Below are 22,539 nucleotides of genomic sequence, written 5' to 3'. Positions count from 1 at the left end.
TGAATAGTTAGGACTAAGAGATTTACAACATGCAAAGACTTTCACTCAGTTCTCATTTAACTTCACAGTTTCTTGGGTCCCATTTTTAGTAGGCGGTGTTATTTTATCAAACTGTACACTTCCCGTTTTGGGCAAAGAGATATCTTTTGGAAAAGCATGCCGAGGAAAATTCTTGGATTAGTCTTGTTCATCCTAGCAACACGTGCAACTTTTCAAGACGAAGGGCAGAAAAATCAGGTCAGTTTTTTATTCTCTGAGGGGTGAAAATTGCAGTCCACTCTGCCATTTTAACTTGGAAATAAGCTCTGGCTAACTTGGGAAAATTAGCTTGCTTCTCTGACAAAAGTTGTAGAATCCTTCAGCACTTAAAGGCAGCAGGATATTTGAAAAGAGGATGAGATGAAAAAATAACTATTACTTCAGCTTCAAAAAGCAAATTCCGTCTTAACCAGACCTTAGAACTAGGTCTGTTCTTATACTATGTGTATGGTTTGGGAAAATATATGTATAAAATTGCAAAGTTGATGTCTTTTAATGAATTAAATAATTAAGAATTTTCCATCAGAATTAGTAAGTTAAGTCGAGTGATTTGGCAAGTTATTTAGCATAATCTAACTATATTTAAGTGTAAATATTTGTAAAATCTGAATAATTCCCCCTTTTCAATTATTCTTATTTAAACATTGATAAATGTATTGTCTAATTTAGGAATGCAGTACGGCAGCCCCCTAACATTCCTTGAAGCCTCCCAGAGTAGAACGGTAAAAATTTGGTCCCCCTAATTTTTTCCCCATTTGGAGGGATTAGGAAAGTTTTATGAGATTTCTCCCCCTTCCCCCAATATATTGGAAATTTCATGATCCACCAGAGCCTGGTATAAAAGATACAGACCAGGATCAATGGGGTTGAGTGGCCTATGCATTTTTAATACAAATTTAATACATTTAACAAAAAAGAATAATTTTTAAATAATAAATTACGTTGTTCGCACTGATAGCTAGATCTTTAGAGTGGATCTTGCGTTTTTATTCACCTATTAATCCTCCCCAAGGACTTGAGATAGGCAGATGATGTATTATTTTTATTACGCTTGGTTGCAGTCCATCAGATATTTCTTCCTCCTCTTCCCCATCCTCATCCTCATCATCACATTCAAATCTCCAGCATTTATTTTGAACTCTCAGTCCTTCCATGTATAATTTTCTATAATGAACCAAGATCTGTTTGCCAATCTATTGTTGTTTACTTGATATCTGTAAAGGAAAAAGTCATATCTTAAAACAAATGTTTACGAAGATAGAATAGATCAAAAAGTAATTTAATTATTGATAAATATCCTAATAGCATAAGCATTCTTCTTTTAGATGTCAAACAGTTATGAATAAACATGTGTCTTCAGGCCAGTCATTGTTCCCAGTCCAACTCACCTCACCCTGTCATGTGGAAAATAGGAGGAAGAAGGAGTATTAAATATGTTTGCTGCCTTGAGTTATTTATTTATAAATAAATAAATCTGTAGAAGATGTAAGAGGAAGGAAGGAATTATATAGGAAAATGTATTTGGCCTTTCTGAGAAAGAAACCAGGACTATGTAGTAATCCAGTTTTAACAGGAAAAAAATGATTTGGAGAAACCAGGGTATGTCCAAAACATTTGTCAACCTTTGTCTTAAAACAGGGGTCTTTTCTTGGGATCACACAGCTTCAAAATAGATAACCTTGAGTGCTCTGTGAGTGTATGTATAATCCGAATCATCTTTTCCCTGGTCAATCTGGATTTCTGAGAGCATTTAAAGAGCTTTGTTGAAACTGAGCTTATCCAAACATAAATATGAACTTTGAATAGGATGAATTCCAATTAACTCCCCTCCCCCCCAAAAAATAATCTGTAGAACAATACTGTGTTCATATAAATGCACAAAACAGGAAAATGAAATGGAAACTCCATACCTTGTATGTTCCTAAACAAGATTTTATAATAATATGAATACTATTAAGAGTGACTAAAGACATTTTTTATAGATATCCTGTTGCTACGTATAAAAACCACAAAAAAAGAAAGGGAGTCACATTACTTTCTGGCACTTAAACAAATAAATGATTTTACCACACAATAAATTCAAAATGTTAGGAATGTGTCAACAATAATGATGTTGTGTGTTCAAAGAGGGCTAGGGATACTGACACTGCCTCAAGAGTCTGAAGAATTACATCCAGAACTCTGATTTTGTCATTTATTGCCTGCAGTGATGAATAAACAACAGGGAGCAGATTACTGAAATGTTACCTACCGTTCACTGGATGGGATTACCTTCTGAATTAGAACACTGAGCCAATAACTTAATCTAATCCAGTAATGATTTGTATATATAGTTTGGGTTTAACTTTGTAAAGTTAACTTTGGTTTAACCCACTTTAAGAGTATCTTTTCATAACAAATGGAACAGAACCTTGCACTTATTGAAAAGTGCAGTATAGCAGTGGGAATGGAGTGAGGATCCAATTCCCAGAGAAGCTCATTTATATTATCTGCTGAACTGGAGAGACTTCATCAGTTGGATGCTCATCACATTCAGAGGAGTCATTCCTTCACAGAGTTACATTTGTCTCTGGATTAAGAATGGGGACCTTACCAGTATGGTCAAATATGTAGAAGAAAGATACGTAAAAGTGAGATCCAATCTATTTTTCCTCAAAGAAAACAATAGAGCACCAGAAACGATAAATACCTAGCTCCAGCCTCTTATCTGCTCGCTCACAGCTTCCCTCCTTTAAAATCCTCAGGCATGTTTTTTCCCTTTTCTTCTAACGTGCTTCAGGGCTCTCTTATCTACTTTTGAACAAAAACAAATTTCTCCAGTGTTGGTGTAGTTATCTGAGTGGAAGCAGATCCTGTAGACGGTGGGTGCACCCTGTTTTCTGCAGTTGAACATATGGGGGTCCTAGAATATGTTAGTTATGGCCTTACATGTGGGGCTCATAAAGCAGAGCCATCTGGGATGCAGAATGGAGAAATGAATGGTTCTCTGGGTTGTGTTACAACATTGCTGGGGAAGTGCTACTGACTGAAGTTAAAGTGCTGGCATGGGGGCAGCACTTTTCTGTGCGTGTAGCAGGAAAGCCAAAACCAGTAATTCGTTAGTTTGGATCAATTTGTCTCCAGAGTTTCTGGGATGTGTTGCATTATAGTTCCCATATTTCTCAGCTGGCATGCTGTGATGAGGTTGGGCAGCCCAAACCATCAGACAATGTTGGATCAAGGAAGGCTGGCATGCATTGGGTATGGATTGATCAGAAATATTTCCAGATGCCTGTCACTTGGCTTTATCTCTGGAGATAAGACATTAAACAGGTTTGAAAACCTGTTGATGCAGCTTGTTATCTTTTAACTGAGTTATGAAACTGTGCATTTTGTACAAGAATTATTAACTTTCCCATTTTCCAGTTAAAATCAATGCGATGTAACCGGAAGTTTACATATAGGAAGACTACTTCTTGCACTACTTGTGCTCTTATTTCTCGGAGAGTGAGATGCCCACATGGATGGAGACCAACTCTGAGGCCAAACCAATGCAGGTAAAAGGTGCTCTTTTCTATTTCTCTCTGTGTGATATATTTTAGAACAGGGATTTCCCAATGAATCAAAGGACACTTTGTTTAATGGTAAAGTAATAGGGATGGTTTACACCTATGGGGAAAAATAAGGAAGAAAAAATCCAGGCCAGTCCCAGTTAATAGGAGACAACATCTGTCAAGCTTCTACTTTCTGTGCATGCAGAATTTGAGCATGCAGAATTTGATACCAAAGGCTTGGAGGTTTCTACGTAAATAATACATTTGATTATGTGACAGAGCTGACCTATGTAAGTAACCACATCTAGATAGTACTACTGATTTTTGAGATAACTAGAGTGGATTATGTCAGATTATGGCCTGTGGCAAAGTTTAATCATATTATTTAGTAACTGAAACAACATAGACATATTTCTTTTCGTAAGCAGGTAGTCAGGCAGGCAAGCAGGTAGATGACAACGGAGAGCTAGACAGATAAATCAATTTCATTACAGTCACAGACCAAAATGCAACTGAATGGCACCCATTTTTAACAATAAAATTTATAAAGAAATCACTAGAGCAACAACATCTTGATATCTGCAGTAAACTGAACTTTGATTTACAAAGCTTGTAGAGTAGTACCTATATTTTAAGTGCCACTGAAGAAAAAATATTAATTCAGCTGTGTGCAAAATGTTTTGTGGTATTTACAGTAGGTAGAATGAGACTGAGCTGTTTAAGATATCTCTCTGGCTTAGAATGGTAATCAGGATTGCTATGAGGTACAAATCAAATTCAAGCAATCTTTATTTATTTACTGTACCAATCTTTGGTTTGGGGTAGCCCTTGCTCATAGCTCAAGTACTGCAGTGGTGGGTTCTACGAGTATATTGAAATCACTGCAGGCAAAATAAAATTTAATGTTAATTCAAAAACCAAATAAGCCTCTTAGTAATGTTGGGGCTTCCATATGAATGCCAATAAGAGCTATAAAAGATGTCAAAATTCTTGGAAACTATGATATACACAATTTTTTTTCAATAGATACCAACACAGACTATACATGTCTTTTCCTTTCCTTATATCAATAATATATTTGGTACTGGATGTCATTTTCTAATACAAAAAACAATAGTAATGTTTTTATTTTAATCTGTGACTGTAATAAAATTCAATCTATTCATTATTTATCTACTAGCAAAAGTGTTTCCTCTTACTTTTGAATCTAAATCATTTTCTCATAATCCTTTAATTTTTAGTTTAGTATTACTCAAATTGCAAATTAACATCTGTGCTTTTTTATTGCATGCTGATTTCCTAAAGCAGGGGTCTTCAAACTTGGCCCTTTTATGACTTGTGGACTTCAACTCCCAGAATTTCTCAGCCAGGCATGCTGGCTGAGGAATTCTGGGAGCTGAAGTTCACAAGTCATAAAAGGGCCAAGTTTGAAGACCCCTGTCCTAAAGTAACAGTTATGTTCTATTATGTCCTATTCCTCACTTCTACAATTTGAAGTTAAGCTCCCGAATATTTTAAATTCTTAATATATGGATGCCAACCCATTTGCCATTAAATGTACCAAACATATTTAGCTTTTGAAAACCAAAACTGCACAGTGTCTCATTGATATTGAAGTTATTATACCTAATTTACAGAAACAGGGCGGAGGTTCCAGGGCTTAAACGATTTTTGTACTTTTAGTACGTATCTGCCATGGAATTAATTTAAAAAAACTGAGCTTCTAATATGCAGATTAAATATTTTCATTTGTAACTGGGATGGTGATATGTTAACTTTCTAAGTTAGCTTCTCCCAATCTGGAGAGCCTTGCAGATTTTTTCAGCCAGCAGGGCAATTGTTGAGAATGCTGAAGTTGAGATCCCCACATATAGAGGGAAAGCAGGTAGGAGAACTGCTAAACAGTTGGTAAACTAACCACTGGCAATACGCAGAGTCAAAAAACTGATGGATCTTAAAGGTTCACCCCATGAATTGAGGAAGGATTTCTTGCAGAACAGAAAGATTACCATATGCATGCAGCTTAGTTGTCAATGGAAGCCTCTTCCGTTGAGTATATTTGCACAATGCTTTAAGCTTAATATGACTGAATGGTGAATATGCCCTACTATGGTGTGCTCATGTCTGCTGGCTCCTTTTTTAAACCCAGGAATGGTGTAGCCAGTAGCAGCAAGCAGTTGCATTCGCTGTGCTAACCTATACAAAGGCTTAGTGTTGTATGTAAATAATACTGATACAACAAGGCACCTCATCTGTTGTTGAAGCAAGCTGAAGGGTACAGATAAAATTACAGAACTGGAAGGAGTGTTTTGGACACTGGGTCCAACTAACAATTCAGTACAGGATTACAAATTAAAACATCTTAGATAGATGGCTGTGTGGATCATAACAAACTGTGGCAAGTTCTTAAAGAGATGGGAGTACCAGACCATCTTATTTGTCTCTTGAGAAACCTATATGCGGGTCAAGAAGCAACAGTGAGAACTGGACATGGAACCACTGATTGGTTCAAAATTGGGAAAGGAGTCCGGCAAGGCTGTATACTGTCGCCCTGCCTATTTAACTTATATGCAGAGCACATCATGAGAAAGGCAGGGCTAGATGAATCAAAAGTTGGAATTAAGATTGCCGGAAGAAATATCAACAACCTAAGATACGCAGATGATACCACTCTAATGGCAGAAAGTGAAGAAGAACTAAAGAGCCTCTTGTTGCGGGTGAAGAAGGAGAGTGCAAAACTTGGGTTGAAACTTAACATTAAGAAAACCAAGATCATGGCATCCGGCCCTCTCAATTCCTGGCAAATAGATGGGGAAGAAATGGAGGTAGTGACAGATTTTATTTTCCTGGGCTCCAAGATCACTGCAGATGGGGACTGTAGCCAAGAAATTAAAAGACGCTTGCTCCTGGGGAGGAAAGCCATGGCAAATCTAGACAGCACACTAAAAAGCAGAAAAATCACCCTGTCAACAAAAGTGCGTATAGTCAAGGCTATGGTCTTCCCAGTTGCAATGTATGGCAGTGAAAGTTGGACCATAAGAAAGGCTGAGCGCAAAAGAATTGAGGCCTTTGAACTATGGTGCTGGAGAAGACTCCTGCGAGTCCCTTGGACTGCAAGGCGATCAAACCGGTCAGTCCTAGACGAGATCAACCCTGACTGCTCTTTAGAAGGCCAGATCCTGAAGCTAAAACTCAAATACTTTGGCCACCTAATGAGAAGGAAAGACTCACTGGAGAAAAGCCTAATGCTGGGAAAGATCGAGGGCAATAGAAGAAGGGGATGACAGAGAATGAGGTGGCTGGATGGAGTCACTGAAGCAGTAGGCGTGAGCTTAAATGGACTCCAGAAGATGGTAGAGGACAGGAAGGCCTGGAGGAACATTGTCCATAGGGTCGCGATGGGTCGGACACGACTTCGCAGCTAACAACAACAACAAAAAGATAGATGGCTCCTCCGTGCTCCTCCTCCTGCTTGAACACCCCCAATTCTTTATCCACAACCTCCATGAGCAATTGATTCCACTATTCTATTGACGTTATCATTAGCTAGTTGTTTTTGGTTTAATTGTTCAATTAGAATTTGCCTTTCTAAATCTGCTATTCTTTTCACTCTGTTCCTCTGCTCTAGAATAAAAATGTTTTTGCTTTTCTTCAAAGTCATATGCTTTTAGGTTTTTGAAAGTACTTATACCTACTTACCTACTTAGGTACATACTGTAGGTATAAAGTCCATACATTTATGTGTACATACACACACTTACACATATCTATGCACAATATTGAAAAACCAAGAGTAAAGGAAGTAAGGTCAACAATTCTGTATCACTGATTCTGGGCAGCCAAATTTGGGCCTGAGAAATGACACTGCTATTTCTAGTTTTACCTTCAGGGCACATGATCATGATAGAAATTATTTTCAGATCAGATTTTGGCTTTTCTGTGCTATAGGTGTTGTTTGGAATATATTACTGTGCCTTATAGTTCCCTGAATGATAACAATTTTTGCATCTGTGCATATGTGTGTTTGTTTTCCTATTTCAGGTATACAGTAAACCTGGGTGAGAATACCTTATCTATCTTGGGGTGCAGTTACATGTGCAAGAAGGAAGTAGAAGAGGAACAGTGCTGCCCTGGATCCTGGGGTTCTGAATGCTATGGTAAGTCTTTGAATATAGGACACATACCACTAGTCAGGGACTCAAATGTTTTGGGAATCATGTTTTGCTTGACAAGCTTTTGGAGTCTGTATGTACTGAAGCTATGGAGTCCAATAAGTAATAAGGATTTAAACACTGGGCCATACAGAGGCAGGCAGCATCAGCATGCTGTATACTTGAAAAAATATACCTTTTGCAATCATTTGCACATATTGTACAGGCAATGTACAATGATGACATACAACAGCAAAAGGAGAACAAAATTTTCAAAAACCCACGTTGTAGACATAACACAACAATTGCACATTTGATGTATAAAAGTCAATCCCAGTCAAGTCAATACACAAAGGAGGGTCTCCAATTGTAATGGCATCTAGGACTGACCTTGGGAGACAGAAGAAGAGCCACAGAGTAGACAACAGTCAGATAAGAGGCAGCTGAGCCTGCAGAAGGAATGCAGAGGGCACGGCAAATGTCTCAGAAGGAACTCCCCTTCTTTTGTTGAGCTGTGAAGATGATGGGGAAGAGTTGTACTTTTAGACTTGCAAGATTCTGTTATTCTGAGTGAACCAGATTCATTCAGAAGGAAGGATCCTTATTATCCCGGATGGCGCAAAGAAACAAAACTAGGCCCCGGTGTTTATATGAATAGAGCTTTCTCCACAAGGCCACTGAACTAAGAAGAAATGGGCATACATTGTTTGTAATGTCTTGCAATGAGGATGCACCTCATTTAATCGAAATAGTATGGGAATGACAGTTTTTAAAACAATCTAAGCGTGGTAACTCTCTTCCTCTTGTAGAATGTCCTGGTGGATCTGACAACGTATGCAACCAGCATGGAACCTGTTTGGATGGCATTGCGAATAATGGAACTTGCATTTGTAATGTAAGACTGGGTTTGCTTTCTCCAAGAATGTATTACTAGCAGTAGGCTGGAAAGTTTATAGCCAAGAGCATTCTTCTAGTGCATCACAACGCTAGCTTGGATGACTTTCTCCCACATTGCTAATAAAAGAAAGAGAGTGACATTTACATTTGGAGGAATAAATTTGTCCTACTACTAAAACAAAAAAACAAGCAAAAAATACCAGACTTTCACCCCTCTCCACAAGAAATCCAGAGACTGATGGGGAGCAAGAATCTCTCTGAATGTTTATGCTAATGAGCTCTTATACCTTGTTCCATTATCAAGGCGTATTTTAAAGGTGAATCTTTGTAGAAAAGTTTGTGTTGCTGTCTGTGAGTTTTAGATGGGCATCTTCAGTGTCACCAGGAAGACCCAGAGAGTCCATGTTTCAATTTACTTGGCTTTCTTTGATGCCCTTTCATTCTGCTCATCATTTAATAGTTACTTTTCTTGGGAAAGTATATACTGTAATGCTCAATAAGCGAAGTTCTTAATGGAGCTGTTAATATGTGATCACCAAGGGAAAGGCATGTCATGAAATAATAAATACAGCAGGCAAGTGTATCTGTAACTCAAGGTTGAACTGTGGAGTTCTTGATGCTCTTTGTTCTGCTTGTCTGTTTGCAGATGTTTCATTATCCAACTAGGTAACATCCTTAGTGCTAGTGACTATGGCATTTGCTGCCTGCTTATGTATAGTAGCTTGCCCAGCAATGAATCAAGGAGCCATCAAGGAGGAAATCACACTCTCAGCAAAACTGGCCTTCCAGCTTCTGTGGGAATGACCTTGGTTCCCATGGGTCCGCTGTATGTTTAGCCTAGCAATGCTACCGTTTTCCTTTCCCCCTTTTCCCCAACTTGTGGCAACTTAGAACGACGAAGATGGCTTCAGCCAGGTTTGTTTCAGAAGTTGACACATACCTTCCAGCAACTTTTGTTGGCAACATCATTGAGAGATCTGCAAGGAGTTGTAGTTCTGCAGCTTTGGAGTACTACAATTTCCTCAACTCTATTGTTAGGAAGCCCAAGATCTTCCTTCCTTCCTTCCTTCCTTCCTTCCTTCCTTCCTTCCTTCCTTCCTTCCTTCCTTCCTTCCTTCTTTCTTGACATAAAAATACCATTGTAAAAAGTTCATCTCTTTGATTCCTTTAGGCAAATTATGGTGGCTTCGCATGCCAAGATTGCAAGGATGAAAAGCATTTCGGCCCTGATTGTCAATCTGGTAAGCATCTCAAGCCCAGGATCTCACTGAAATGAATTGAGATAATGACTGGTAGTCAACTAAGGGAAAATTTGAATGAGCTGATGGGCAAATCATAGTCACATGATAATAGCAATGGGCAGTATAAATCACTGTAGAGGTGCATAGTTAAAATGTTCTGGGCTAGGTATCTGATGGATCTGTATCGATTTCTGAATACATTTGGAAATTTCTTATGTTATCCATCTACATTAATTTTGATACCCTGATCTGAAGAGTACAGTGATAGTGGAGAATAGTTGACTCTATAGCTCCTAAGTGCCTTTTCAACAACAGAGCTCTATCAGGACCCTTATTTATGAAGCAACTGAGAATAATGAAGTGTATAGGTAGAAGATTAGGGCACCCAGCTGCACCACTCCAAACCTCAGTCTCCAAGGAAACCAGTATCTATATTGGGCTAGAACTGGTAGAACAGGTTGAAATTAATTCCAGGCAAGACAGAGGTGCTATTGGTAAAGATCCATCAAGTTGTTGTTGACTGTTAGCAACCACATAGATAGGTTTTCTGCATGACAATCCATCCCTAATCTGATCTTTCAGGTCTTTTAGTGATGCCTTCATCACCAGTGTAATTGAGTTCATTTGTCTTGCTACCGTTCTTGCTGTTCCTTTTTTACTGTTTTCTTCCACCTTTCTCAGCATTATAGATTTCTTAAGAAAGCTACCTCTTCACAGAATGTGTTCAGAATACAATAATTTCAGCCTTTTCATTTTTGCCTTGAGTGAGAACTTTGAGTGGTTTCTTTGTCGTTTCATTTGTTTGTCTTCTTGGATGTACACAGTATTCTTAGGAGTCTTCTCCACCATTGCATTCTTAGGAGTCTTCTCCAAAAACATGGTTCAAAAGTGTCCATACTGTTCCTCTCTTGCTTCTTTAAAGTCTAACGTTTGCTTCCATTCCAGGGCATACCTTGCTTTGCATGGTTCTGATCTTTGTAGGTATAGACATGGCACTTAAATATCTTTTACAAGGCCTTCATGATAGCTTTATCAAATGCTAGTCTATACCATATTTCTTGACTGCTTGTTCCTTTATTGTTGAAGATTTCCACCGATTTGATTTCTTCATTGTCAATTCTAAGGCTAGTTGTTCCATCTGTTGTCATTAATTTGGTCTTCTTTATATTTAATGTTAGCCACTTTCCCCCCCATTTTTCACTCTGCTACCTGACTTTTATTAGAGTAACTTCTCAAGTAAGATCAAGTTTATTCTGGTTGTTCTTCTCCACAAAAATTGAAGTGTTCCTGGAACTCCAATCATCACTGGGTTTTCAGAGGCTGGCTGGACAAGTAGGTTGTTTGTTCTTTTAAGACCAATATGCCAATTTTCAATCCTTTCTTAAACAGTCATATAGTGGCAGTTGTCTGTGCTTCAGTCCAAAACACTTAAACTCACAAACTTTGGGAACTCGAAGATAGAATGCACAATACTAATTTTATCTCTCTAACAATAACTCCTTGAAGAAGATTGATCCAAACAATAGTGATTGGCTCAAAGGGAGCCAATGAGCTTCATGGTAAAGCTTTCCAGCTCCCAGAACAATATTCTTAGTGCTACATTAATGATTGCAGCATTTTTGATAAGACTCTAAGTATGAATTATTCAATCCTCTTCTCTTGCTTAGTATGTGAGTGTCAGCATGGGATTTGCAACCATGGCCCCTCTGGAGATGGACAGTGTACCTGCTATGCTGGTTACGCGGGCCCCAAGTGTGACCAAGGTGAGTAAATGAGGGTGTACCTTTTACATTCCTTTGGTCTTCAGATCTCACCATCATATTGCTTTAGGAATAACTAGCATGGCTTGGAGATCATCTGGGGCAATCTCTAGATTTTTTTTTGCTAGGCAATGAATAATATGTTAAACTTTAGAAATAAACCTTTAACAGGTATTCAGAACAGTCTGAGCTCCATACAGTATTTGGTTTCTGGATCGATAATAAATAAATGAGGAAAAGAGATAACAAATACTGATCCTGTTGTTTGCCCTGTACATATACACACTCATAACACACACATACACACACACACACACACACACACACAGAGAGAGAGAGAGAGAGAGAGAGAGAGAGAGAGAGAGAGAGAGAGAGAGAGAATTCTGATTGCGTGTAAATATGTAGTGCTTTTAATTAAATTCCTAACTCTGGGGAGTCTGTTTTAAAATAGACAAGCTATAAAGAGATAGTCAAAATGGAACACAAAATATAATTCCAGTTCTCCGAGGAAGACACATCTAAGTGATTGCACTCCTGTCAATAATTCCTCATAAATCCCTCTGCATAATTGGGTCATAACTTTCAGATATCTGTAGCTATGAAGATAAAAGATATTTTCATGTTCTTTAGGGGCTCTAATTTCAAATAATCCTGTTTGGTGATTCCAGAAGTTCCCAATTGTGGTGGAGTAATCTGTGAAGCCAACTCCCTTTGTGTGGTAAAGAATGGGAAGGCTGAGTGTGATTGTGTTCCAGGCTACAAGAAGATTGGGATACATTGTCTAGGTAAGAGAAAACCTTGAACATTTATGTAGCATGTTAGAGCATTTCAAAGCCACCCCACATGTGTTTTCTTTATAATTCCTGTAAGCAAAATTCATAAAATGAGATCCATAAGAAGTAATAGCAAACATTCTTCAGTGGTTCCAGTCCATCAACCATGTGTCCTTCCAGGGCCTTCTATTCCAGTCTTTCTTAACAGTGTTGAACTAAGTTCCACTCATTGTCAATCAACATTCTAAGGCATGATGGAACGTGTAGTTCAAGATACCTGGAGGAAACCAGGCTGGATAAATTGTTCTATTTCATTCTTATTGCCAGCTGATTGTTCATTTCTCCTCCCAACAACATTCAGCATTCCACAACCAAGTGGTTCCTTCTGAAAAGTTTTTCTGTGCTTCTATGAAACTTGGGCTTTGCCTCAGCATGTTGATGCTCCCTCAGCCTCTTGATGCTCCTCCTTGCACAGGTGGCGTTGTTCTGGATTAAATAGCACTTCAAACACTTCTAATTGTTGAAAATAGAAAAGTGGTATTTCATATGGGAGGTTAGTCTTCTAGACTATGATTTCTCCCTGCCATTGCTGTAGCAGTAAATCATTAATGCAGTTTATAAAGACTGTCACACATGGATCACACACCCTCTCTCTACCACTTGACTCCACCCCCTCAGAAAAGCACCACAGATGGGGCTTTGTCTTGCATATTTGTTTTGTCACTGGGGAGACTGGCACTCTGCCACATAGCCTGCTCCAGCCTGCAGACTGCAACCACAGCAATTGAGAGAATCAGAAAATTGTTTTACATTTTATTTTATTATTTTATTTTAATCTTCTGTTTTACCTTCTGTATCTTCTCTGGGATGAGTTGTCTGGAGTTGCTTAAGATGAGCGGCCACATAGATCTTTAAAATAAATAAATATACAATATTACAGTTGGATTGTAAACATAAAGATCAGTTGTTGCTACAGTCATTGTTAGGAAAACTGTTCTGGAAGTCCTGAAAGCACAGAGAATGTAAGTGTCCCAAAACTACAAAGCTGCTAAAGAATTCATAGCAGGCATGAAATGTGATTTAGAAATAGTTCACACCTCAGTGTTTTAACTAGGAAAAATGGGCTAATTTTTCAGGAGTCCTCAGAAGGTATTTGAGGTTCTCAGGCACAGCCAACTCAGAGAGATTTTCTTTAATCCAAGGTATTTTTCACCAATGAGGGACGCGGTGGCTCAGTGGGTTAGGACGCTGAGCTTGTCGATCAGAAGGTCGGCAGTTTGGCGGGTCGAGTCCCGAGTGCTGCGTAGCAGAGTGAGCGCCTGTTACTCGTCCCAGCTTCTGCCAACCTAGCAGTTCGAAAGCACGTAAAAAATGCAAGTAGAAAAATAGGGACCACTACTGTGGGAAGGTAACAGCGTTCCGTGTGCCTTTGGCATCTAGTCATGCTGGCCACATGACCACGGAGACGTCCTCGGACAAGCGCTGGCTCTTCGGCTTTGTAACGGAGATGAGCACCGGCCCCTAGAGTTGGAAACGACTAGCACGCATGTGCGGGGGAACATTAACCTTGACCTTGATTTTTCACCAATGTTGAATTTACTTTTATTTATATTTTTACCCTACAATGTGAGGGATTTGAGCAAGACAGATATGCACAAAATGTCAGGTACAGAATATCTGCAGTGGGGAGCCAGGCTCCAAACCTCACTACATAGCCTCTACCCCTCTTGTCATTTCTATTAACAGCAACAGCACTTAGACTTATATAAAGCTTCACAGTGCTTTCCAGCCCTCTCTAAGCAGTTTACAAACATCAGCATATTGGCCCTAACAATCTGGGTCCTCATTTTACCAACCTTGGAAGGAGGAAAGTCTGAGTCAAATCCTTCAGAAGTCTCTAACTGCATTACAGAAGAAAGAAATAGCATTCAAAATGATCTTGAATGATAGTAAACTTAACTCAAAATAACAAACAAAATGTAAGAGATCCAAAGGAATCTCTTCCTTGAGAAAGAAAATGCAAGCATTAGATTTTAAGTACCTGGTTTGGTTCATGTGAGAAGGTTTGGGAAGTGACTCTGGGTCAGCAAGATTATGTGGAAGCTCCCTGCTCTTTTGTCTTGACAGCCTCCAGTCAGCGGTACTTCTGTGTGATCAGAAAATGGACTTGATGCATGAAATGTCCCCTTCCAGTTCTCTGATTCTATGACTGTAATATAGTAGATTTAGCACATAAGCAGAAAAAAAATCATGACACCACAATCCTGTTATTCATATACCAGTATTCCATTTGTGTTATTTCTGAAATTAATTGGGTGCCTACATTTGGAACTGACTGAATTATCTTCAAATCACCCTTATGCAGAATAGATTATCATACTCTATTCTGTTAATTACCAAGGAAGGTAATCCTTTGCTAGTGAGAGCCATAATAGGAGATCAACTCAACAAACAGAAGCCCCTTTGCTCTTGATTTCTTGGGCTCTCAAACTCCTGTAACACCAAGCAATACAGAAGGGCTTCACAATCGACACGGAAAACTATAACAAGACCCAAAGCAATAAAAGAGGCATTTAGCTACTGTCACCTGCTAAAGCTTCTTCACCTTGTCCAAAATCACTTTCAAAACCAGAGCAAGAAGTCAGGGAATTGGTGAATTCAATTTCATTTAATTATTGTTATTATAAGATTTTATTCCTGTTTTCCAAAAGGTTCCTTTCTCATATCCTTCCTGCTCCTGTTCCATCTAGTTGAGGTTGATGATCAAAATAAATATATTAGTGACCCAACTTTTGACTTTTGTGAACCTCATGGGAGAGTACTTGTTTATTCTTTCAAAGGAAAGAGCCCTGTGTTTGAAAACTTCACTCAGCTCCTGAGAAGAAAGGACTAGCCAAAGTCAACAAGCGGTTGTGTGTGATAAAGTTGAGCAAAGTCAAAAGAAAGACCACAGGATTTGGTGAAAGCCAGGCAACCAACAATTCTTATCTATTTTTCTAGATAGTTATCTTTCTGTCCATAAACAATTAAACAATTAGCCCTTCAGAGTGTTATGTAAACATATTAGGAAAATAAAATCAAGTCTTCCTTGAGTAAACTGAGCTTCTGGTAAATATACAGTGAGAGAAAAAAGTATTTGATCCCCTGCTGATTTTGTATGTTTGCCCACTGACAAAGAAATGATCAGTCTATAATTTTAATGGTAGGTGTATTTTAACAGTGAAAGACAGAATAATTACAAAACAAATTCCAGAAAAATACATTTTAATGAGTGAAATAAGTATTTGATCCCCTATCAATCAGCAAAACCTCTGGTGTCTTTTATACAGGTAACGAGCTGAGGTTAAGAACACTCTCTTAAAGGGAATGCTCCTAATCTTAGCTTGTTACCTGTATAAAAGACAGCGGTCCACAGAAGCAATCAGTCAGATTCCAAACTCTCCACCATGGCCAAGACCAAAGAGCTGTCCTAGGATGTCAGGGACAAGATTGTAGACCTAAGCAAGACTGGAATGGGCAATATGACTATCGCCAAGTAGCTTGGTGAGAAGGTGACAACAGTTGGTGCGATTATTCGCAAATGGAAGAAACACAAAATAACTGTCAATCTCCCTCAGTTTGGGGCTCCATGCAAGATCTTACCTCATGGAGTTTCAATAATCATGAGAACGGTGAGGAATCAGAACTATACAGGAGGATCTTGTCAATGATCTCAAGGCAGCTGGGACCATAGTCACCAAGAAAACAATTGGTAACACACTACACCATGAAGGACTGAAATCCTGCAGTGCCCGCAAGGTCCCCCTGCTCAAGAAAGCCAATGTACAGGCCCTTCTGAAGTTTGCCAATGAATATCTAAATGATTCAGAGGAGAACTGAGTGAAAGTGTTGTGATCAGATGAGATCAAAATCGAGTTCTTCGGCATCAACTCAACTTGCCGTGTTACTGCTGCCTGTGACCCAAGAATACCATTTCCACCGTCAAACATGGAGGTGGAAACATTATGCTTTAAGGGTGTTTTTCTGCTAAGGGGACAGGACAACTTCACCACATCAAAGGGACAATGGACGGGGCCATGTACTGTCAGATCTTGGGTGAGAACCTCCTTCCCTTAGCCAGGGCATTGAAAATGGGTCGTGGATGGGTATTCCCGCATGGCAATGACCTAAAACACATGGCCAAGGCAACAAAGGAGTGGCTCAAGAAGAAGCGCATTAAGCTCCTGTAGTGGCCTAGCCATTCTCCAGACCTTAATCCCATAGAAAATCTGTGGAGAGCTGAAGGTTTGAGTTGCCAAACGTCAGCCACAAAACCTTAATGACTTGGAGAGGATCTGCAAAGAGGAGTGGGACAAAATCCCTCCTGAGATGTGTGCAAACCTAGTGGCCAACTACAAAAAATGTCTGACCTCTGTGATTGCCACCAAGGGCTTTTGCCACCAAGTACAAAGTCAAGTTTTGTGAAGGGGTCAAATACTTATTTCATTCATTAAAATGCAAATCAATTTCTAACTTTTTTGAAATGCATTTTTTGGAATTTTTTTGTTGTTATTCTGTCTCTCACTGTTAAAATAAACCTACCATTAAAATTATAGACTGATCATTTCTTTGTCAGTGGGCAAACGTACAAAATCAGCAGGGGATCAAATAGTTTTTTTTTCCTCGCTATGTCTACATAATGGTTTACCACTTTGTTCTTCCTTTTGACTTCACATTTTATTTTGAACACCTGAGATTTCTTAGTTGTCTGTCATCCAAGTAGTAATAAATGGCTTGGGACTGGATATCTACAGGACTGCCTTCTCCCAGGAATATCTGCTCGCCTTAAAAGACTGAGCAGGACTGCTTCATTCTGGATCCCTTTTTCCAGGAATTATCATCTTTGTGGACAGTTGGAGGGTACCTTTGCAACTGCAAGCCCCCTCTTCTGGAATGGCTTGTTCCCAGTTTTCAGCATGGCTTCTTCTATTCTTTTAGGGTTTCAGAAAGTCCATGAAAACATGGCCATAGGACCAGAATGTTATGACTAGTGAGGCATGCATTATGACAGGCATCAATTGCTGATCTTTTGAGTGGGATATTCTTTTTACATTTTAAAAATATTTTTCCTATCAATTTGGCCCATGTTATGAATTATATTTTATAAATATAATATACTTTAATTATAATATAAATAACATTAATTTTGTTTTTACTGTAAACTGAATATGCAAAGATGGAGAATTAGGTGCTACTCAGAGTCAGGTTCAATTGGGAGTAGCTTAGATTGCAGATAAATAAATTAGTGAGCAAGCAGGTCTAATTTAGCCTGACTTTTTTGAGATCAGCCAAAATGGGCTAAGTATTCCCATTTGTTCTGGAGAAAGACATGCAGAGGAATATGCATCTGGAGAAGCAGAAGAAAAGATTTTGGGCAGAGAGAAGCCCAAATTAAGAGGCTGCAATCCTGAGCTGGAGGGAGATGGGGAGGGAGAAAGAGGTTCAGGGTAGCTACATTCTAGGTTAGAAGATCTTTAATTTGGCAAGATTCTGGCCATTAGGTGTAAGCAAATAAAGGATTGGATTATATATTTGGGCTTGGGTCTGATTTAAGCCAATGGTTTTAAGGTAGACCTGACCCCAGCTCCCAGTGTTTTAAAGCTTGTAAGCTGCCCTGAGTCTTCGGAGAAGGGCGGGATATAAATGGATTTTAAAAAAAAAAAACATAAAGAGGTAAATCCTACATGATGGAGAAAATCGATTGGATATTACAGGCTTTGCTTCCATGTTTGAGCATTATAGTCTTTGGGTGTCTGGAGAATCATATAGTCAGAGTTCGGGAATTGCTTTCAGCTTAAGATACAGCTAATTTCTCTGGTTGGTAAAGGCTTGATTCTTCCGATACAGAACCTAGTATTATTGAAAGCTGGCTTTGCATTATTATAGTTCTGAATATTTCTCATTTACTTTATTTTCAGCCCAGGATCCCTGTAACTCCTTTCCGTGTTCCCCACATGCTGTTTGCAAGACTGTTGGGGAAACCAAATATCAGTGCGTCTGTGCTGAGGAATACCAAGGAAATGGGAGAGTGTGCCAAGTCAGGAATCCCTGTCTTTTCAATAATGGTGGCTGCCCTATACATACCAACTGTATTAACAATGGAGGAGGGAAGGTAAATGGTGTCTTGCAGTGTACTTTGATTGTAACAGCCATGTATGAAAGCAGACAGTTAGAAATAAGACCAAGTTATTTGAGGGCTCTCCTATCTCCCATGGTTTCTGCTTAGCAGGTACATGCCAACAGAGGTGATGCACTCTGAATCCCTTTGTTTAATAATGTTATGTATCAGGATCCTGGTGCCTGCTGCTTGTTCATTCATTTAATATTTGGTAAAAACCTTTCATGTTTATTTCATAATATTTTTGCTTAAGTTTGCATATTGAGTCTAGATCCCATTTTGACTTTGGTTGGTACTGATTTTTTAATGTTATTATTTGAAGTGTTGGTTATTACCTTTAAAGCCTTGCATGGAGCCTAAGGAATTGTTACTAGTATTCTTTCTATTTTCACAGGCAAATTGCGAATGCAAAGCAGGAATGCAAAGGAAAAATTACGGGACATATGAATGCATATTGACCAATGAATGTTCAAGGTATTTTTGTGACAGCAGTGTAAAAAGGTGTGAAATGACCCCTGATGGGTCTTTCAAGTAAGTAATTCAGAAGCCCAGCATGAATTCAATATAGAAGCTATTCTGGATCTCTGTTGTTTGCTATAATGCTAAATTCAGAAGTCTGGTTACATGTTTTCTATTTTAGGTGTGTGTGTTTGTGTGTGTGCGTGCGTGCGTGCGAAGGGCTAGTTCCCAGTGAAATGTACTTCTTGATACATGTGTTAATTTTCTGTTAAGTGTTTTATCCTATTTTTCTCCTAAAAACCTCAGATCAGACAGGGTAGGTAGAAGATCCATGATCACAACCACCATCTACAGTACTTCTGTCTTTCCTTTTTCCCAGTTTTCTATCAAAAAGGGATAATTACACGGGTGAAATATAATTTATAGCAAATAAGTAAGTAAATTCTTTCCCCTTCGTGGATTACTGCCTTGTCGTGGCAAAGGGGCTTGCGTAATTCAATGAAGCTATGAGCTATGCCGTGCAGGGCCACCCAAGATGGAAAGGTCATAACAGAGAGTTCTGACAAAACGTGATCCACTGGAGAAGGAAATGGCAACCCACTCCAGTATCTTTGCCATGAAAACCCCATGGACAGTACCAAAAGGCAAAACGATATGACGCTGGAAGATGAGCCCCTCAGGTCGGAAGGCGTCCAATATGCTACTGGGGAAGAGCAGAGGGCTAGTACTAGTAGCGCCAGAAAGAATGAAGCGACTGGGCCAAAGCCAAAAGGACGCTCAGCTGTGGATGTGTCTGGTGGTGAAAGGAAAGTCCGATGCTGTAAAGATTTTTTCTCCATAGGAACCTGGAATGTAAGATCCATAAATCAAGGAAAGCTGGACATGGTCAAAAAAGAGATGACAAGACTGAACATTGACATCTTAGGCATCAGCGAACTAAAATGGACAGGAATGGGTGAATTTAATTCAGATGACCATCAGGTATACTACTGCGGGCAAGAATCCCTCAGAAAAAATGGAGTAGCCTTCATAGTCAATAAAAGAGTAGGAAAAGCAATGCTGGGATACAATCCTCAAAATGACAGAATGATCTCAGTTCGAATTCAAGGCAAACCATTCAATATCATAGTAGTCCAAGTCTATGCCCCAACCACCAGTGCTGAAGAGGATGAAATTGACCAGTTTATGAAGCCCTACAGCACCTTATAGAACTAACACCAAAAATGATGTCCTTATCATCATGGGGGATTGGAATGCTAAAGTAGGAAGCCAAAAGATAACCGGAATAGCAGGCAAGTTTGACCTTGGAGTACAAAATGACGCAGGGCACAGGCTGATAGAATTTTGTCAAGAGAATACGATGGTCATAGCAAACACTCTTTTCCAACAACCCAAGAGACGGCTCTACACATGGACATCACCAGACGGTCAACACAGAAGTCAGATTGACTATATGCTCTGCAGCCAAAGATGGAGAAACTCTATACGGTCAGTAAAAACAAGACCAGGAGCTGACTGTGGCTCAGACCATGAGCTTCTCATTGCAAAGTTTAGGCTTAAACTGAAGAAAGTAGGAAAAAGTACTAGGCCACTCAGGTATGAATTAAATCATATCCCTGTTGAATATACAGTAGAGGTGAAAAATAGATTTAAGGAATTAGATCTGATAGACAGAGTGCCTGAAGAACTATGGACAGAGGTTTGCAACATTGTACAAGAGGTAGCAACCAAAACCATCCCAAAGAAAAAGAAATGCAAGAAAGCAAAATGGCTGTCTGAGGAAGCTTTGCAAATAGCTAAGGAAAGGAGGGAAGCGAAAGGCAAGGGAGAAAAAGAAAGATACACCCAATTGAATGCAGAATTCCAGAGAATAACTAGAAGAGATAAGAATGCCTTCTTAAATGAACAGTGCAAAGAAATAGAAGAAAACAATAGAAAAGGGAGGACCAGAGATCTTTTCAAGAAAATTGGAGAGATGAAGGGAACATTTAATGCAAAAATGGGCATGATAAAGGACCAAAATGACAGGGACCTAACAGAGGCAGAAGAGATTAAGAAGAGGTGGCAAAATTACACAGAAGAACTATACAAGAATGAGCTTAATGTCCCTGATAATCACAATGAGGTGGTCACTGACCTCGAGCCAGACACCCTAAAATGTGAAGTGAAGTGGGCCTTAGAAAAGCTGAGCAACAACAAAGCTTAGTGGAGGTGACAGTATTCCAGCTGAGCTATTCAAAATCTTAAAAGACGATGCAGTAAAATTGCTACACTCAATTTGCCACCAAATTTGGAAAACTCAACAGTGGCCACAGGATTGGAAAAGATCAGTTTACATTCCAATTCCAAAGAAAGGCAGTGCCAAAGAATGTTCAAACTACCGCACCATTGCACTCATTTCTCATGCTAGTAAAGTTATGCTTAAAATCCTACAAGCTAGACTCCAGCAGTATGTGGACCAAGAACTACCAGAAGTACAGGCAGGATTTCGAAAAGGCAGAGGAACTAGAGATCAAATTGCCAACATACATTGGATCAAATTGCCAACATAAATTGGGAAAGGAGTCCGGCAAGGCTGTATACTGTCGCCCTGCCTATTTAACTTATATGCAGAGCACATCATGAGAAAGGCAGGGTTAGAGGAATCAAAAGTTGGAATTAAGATTGCCGGAAGAAATATCAACAACCTAAGATACGCAGATGATACCACTCTAATAGCAGAAAGTGAAGAAGAACTAAAGAGCCTCTTGTTGCGGGTAAAGAAGGAGAGTGCAAAACTTGGGTTGAAACTTAACATTAAGAAAACCAAGATCATGGCATCTGGCCCTCTCAATTCCCGGCAAATTGATGGGGAAGAAATGGAGGTAGTGAGAGATTTTATTTTCCTGGGCTCCAAGATCACTGCAGATGGGGACTGTAGCCAAGAAATTAAAAGACGCTTGCTCCTGGAGAGGAAAGCAATGGCAAACTTAGACAGCACACTAAAAAGCAGAGACATCACCCTGTCAACAAAAGTGTGTATAGTCAAGGCTATGGTCTTCCCAGTTGCAATGTATGGCAGTGAAAGCTGGACCATAAAAAAGGCTGAGCGCCAAAGAATTGAGGCCTTTGAACTATGGTGCTGGAGAAGACTCCTGTGAGTCCCTTGGACTGCAAGGTGATCAAACCGGTCAGTCCTAGAGGAGATCAACCCTGACTGCTCTTTAGAAGACCAGATCCTGAAGCTAAAACTCAAATACTTTGGCCACCTAATGAGAAGGAAGGACTCACTGGAGAAGAGCCTAATGCTGGGAAAGATTGAGGGCAATAGAAGAAGGGGATGACAGAGAATGAGGTGGCTGGATGGAGTCACTGAAGCAGTAGGCGTGAGCTTAAATGGACTCCAGAAGATGGTAGTGGACAGGAAGGCCTGGAGGAACGTTGTCCATAGGGTCGCAATGAGTCGGACACGACTTCGCAGCTAACAACAAGAACAAGTAAATTCTTAACTTGCCTCTTTCCTCATTACTGCATCTCTGATCATATTGAA

General features: G+C 39.4%; 1 protein-coding gene across 1 annotated transcript in view; it reads left to right on the top strand.

The window, feature by feature from the left end:
* Positions 1 to 156: 156 nt before the first annotated feature.
* The window catches only part of STAB1 (stabilin 1), a gene marked incomplete at its 5' end in the record, with an annotated part of 119,467 nt that continues 97,084 nt past the window's right edge, over positions 157 to 22,539 (top strand). Inside the window, 9 exons of the mRNA XM_083353358.1 lie at positions 157 to 237; positions 3,445 to 3,575; positions 7,614 to 7,729; positions 8,533 to 8,618; positions 9,792 to 9,861; positions 11,529 to 11,624; positions 12,290 to 12,406; positions 18,352 to 18,545; positions 18,946 to 19,082. Coding sequence (XP_083209484.1) covers positions 157 to 237; positions 3,445 to 3,575; positions 7,614 to 7,729; positions 8,533 to 8,618; positions 9,792 to 9,861; positions 11,529 to 11,624; positions 12,290 to 12,406; positions 18,352 to 18,545; positions 18,946 to 19,082 — 1,028 coding nt within the window. The remainder of the gene's footprint in view (positions 238 to 3,444; positions 3,576 to 7,613; positions 7,730 to 8,532; positions 8,619 to 9,791; positions 9,862 to 11,528; positions 11,625 to 12,289; positions 12,407 to 18,351; positions 18,546 to 18,945; positions 19,083 to 22,539) is intronic.

This window comes from Vipera ursinii (assembly GCF_947247035.1).
Source record: "Vipera ursinii genome assembly, chromosome: 2".
In the NCBI taxonomy this organism is placed as follows: Eukaryota; Metazoa; Chordata; class Lepidosauria; order Squamata; family Viperidae; genus Vipera; species Vipera ursinii.
This window is presented reverse-complemented; position numbering and strand designations above follow the sequence as displayed.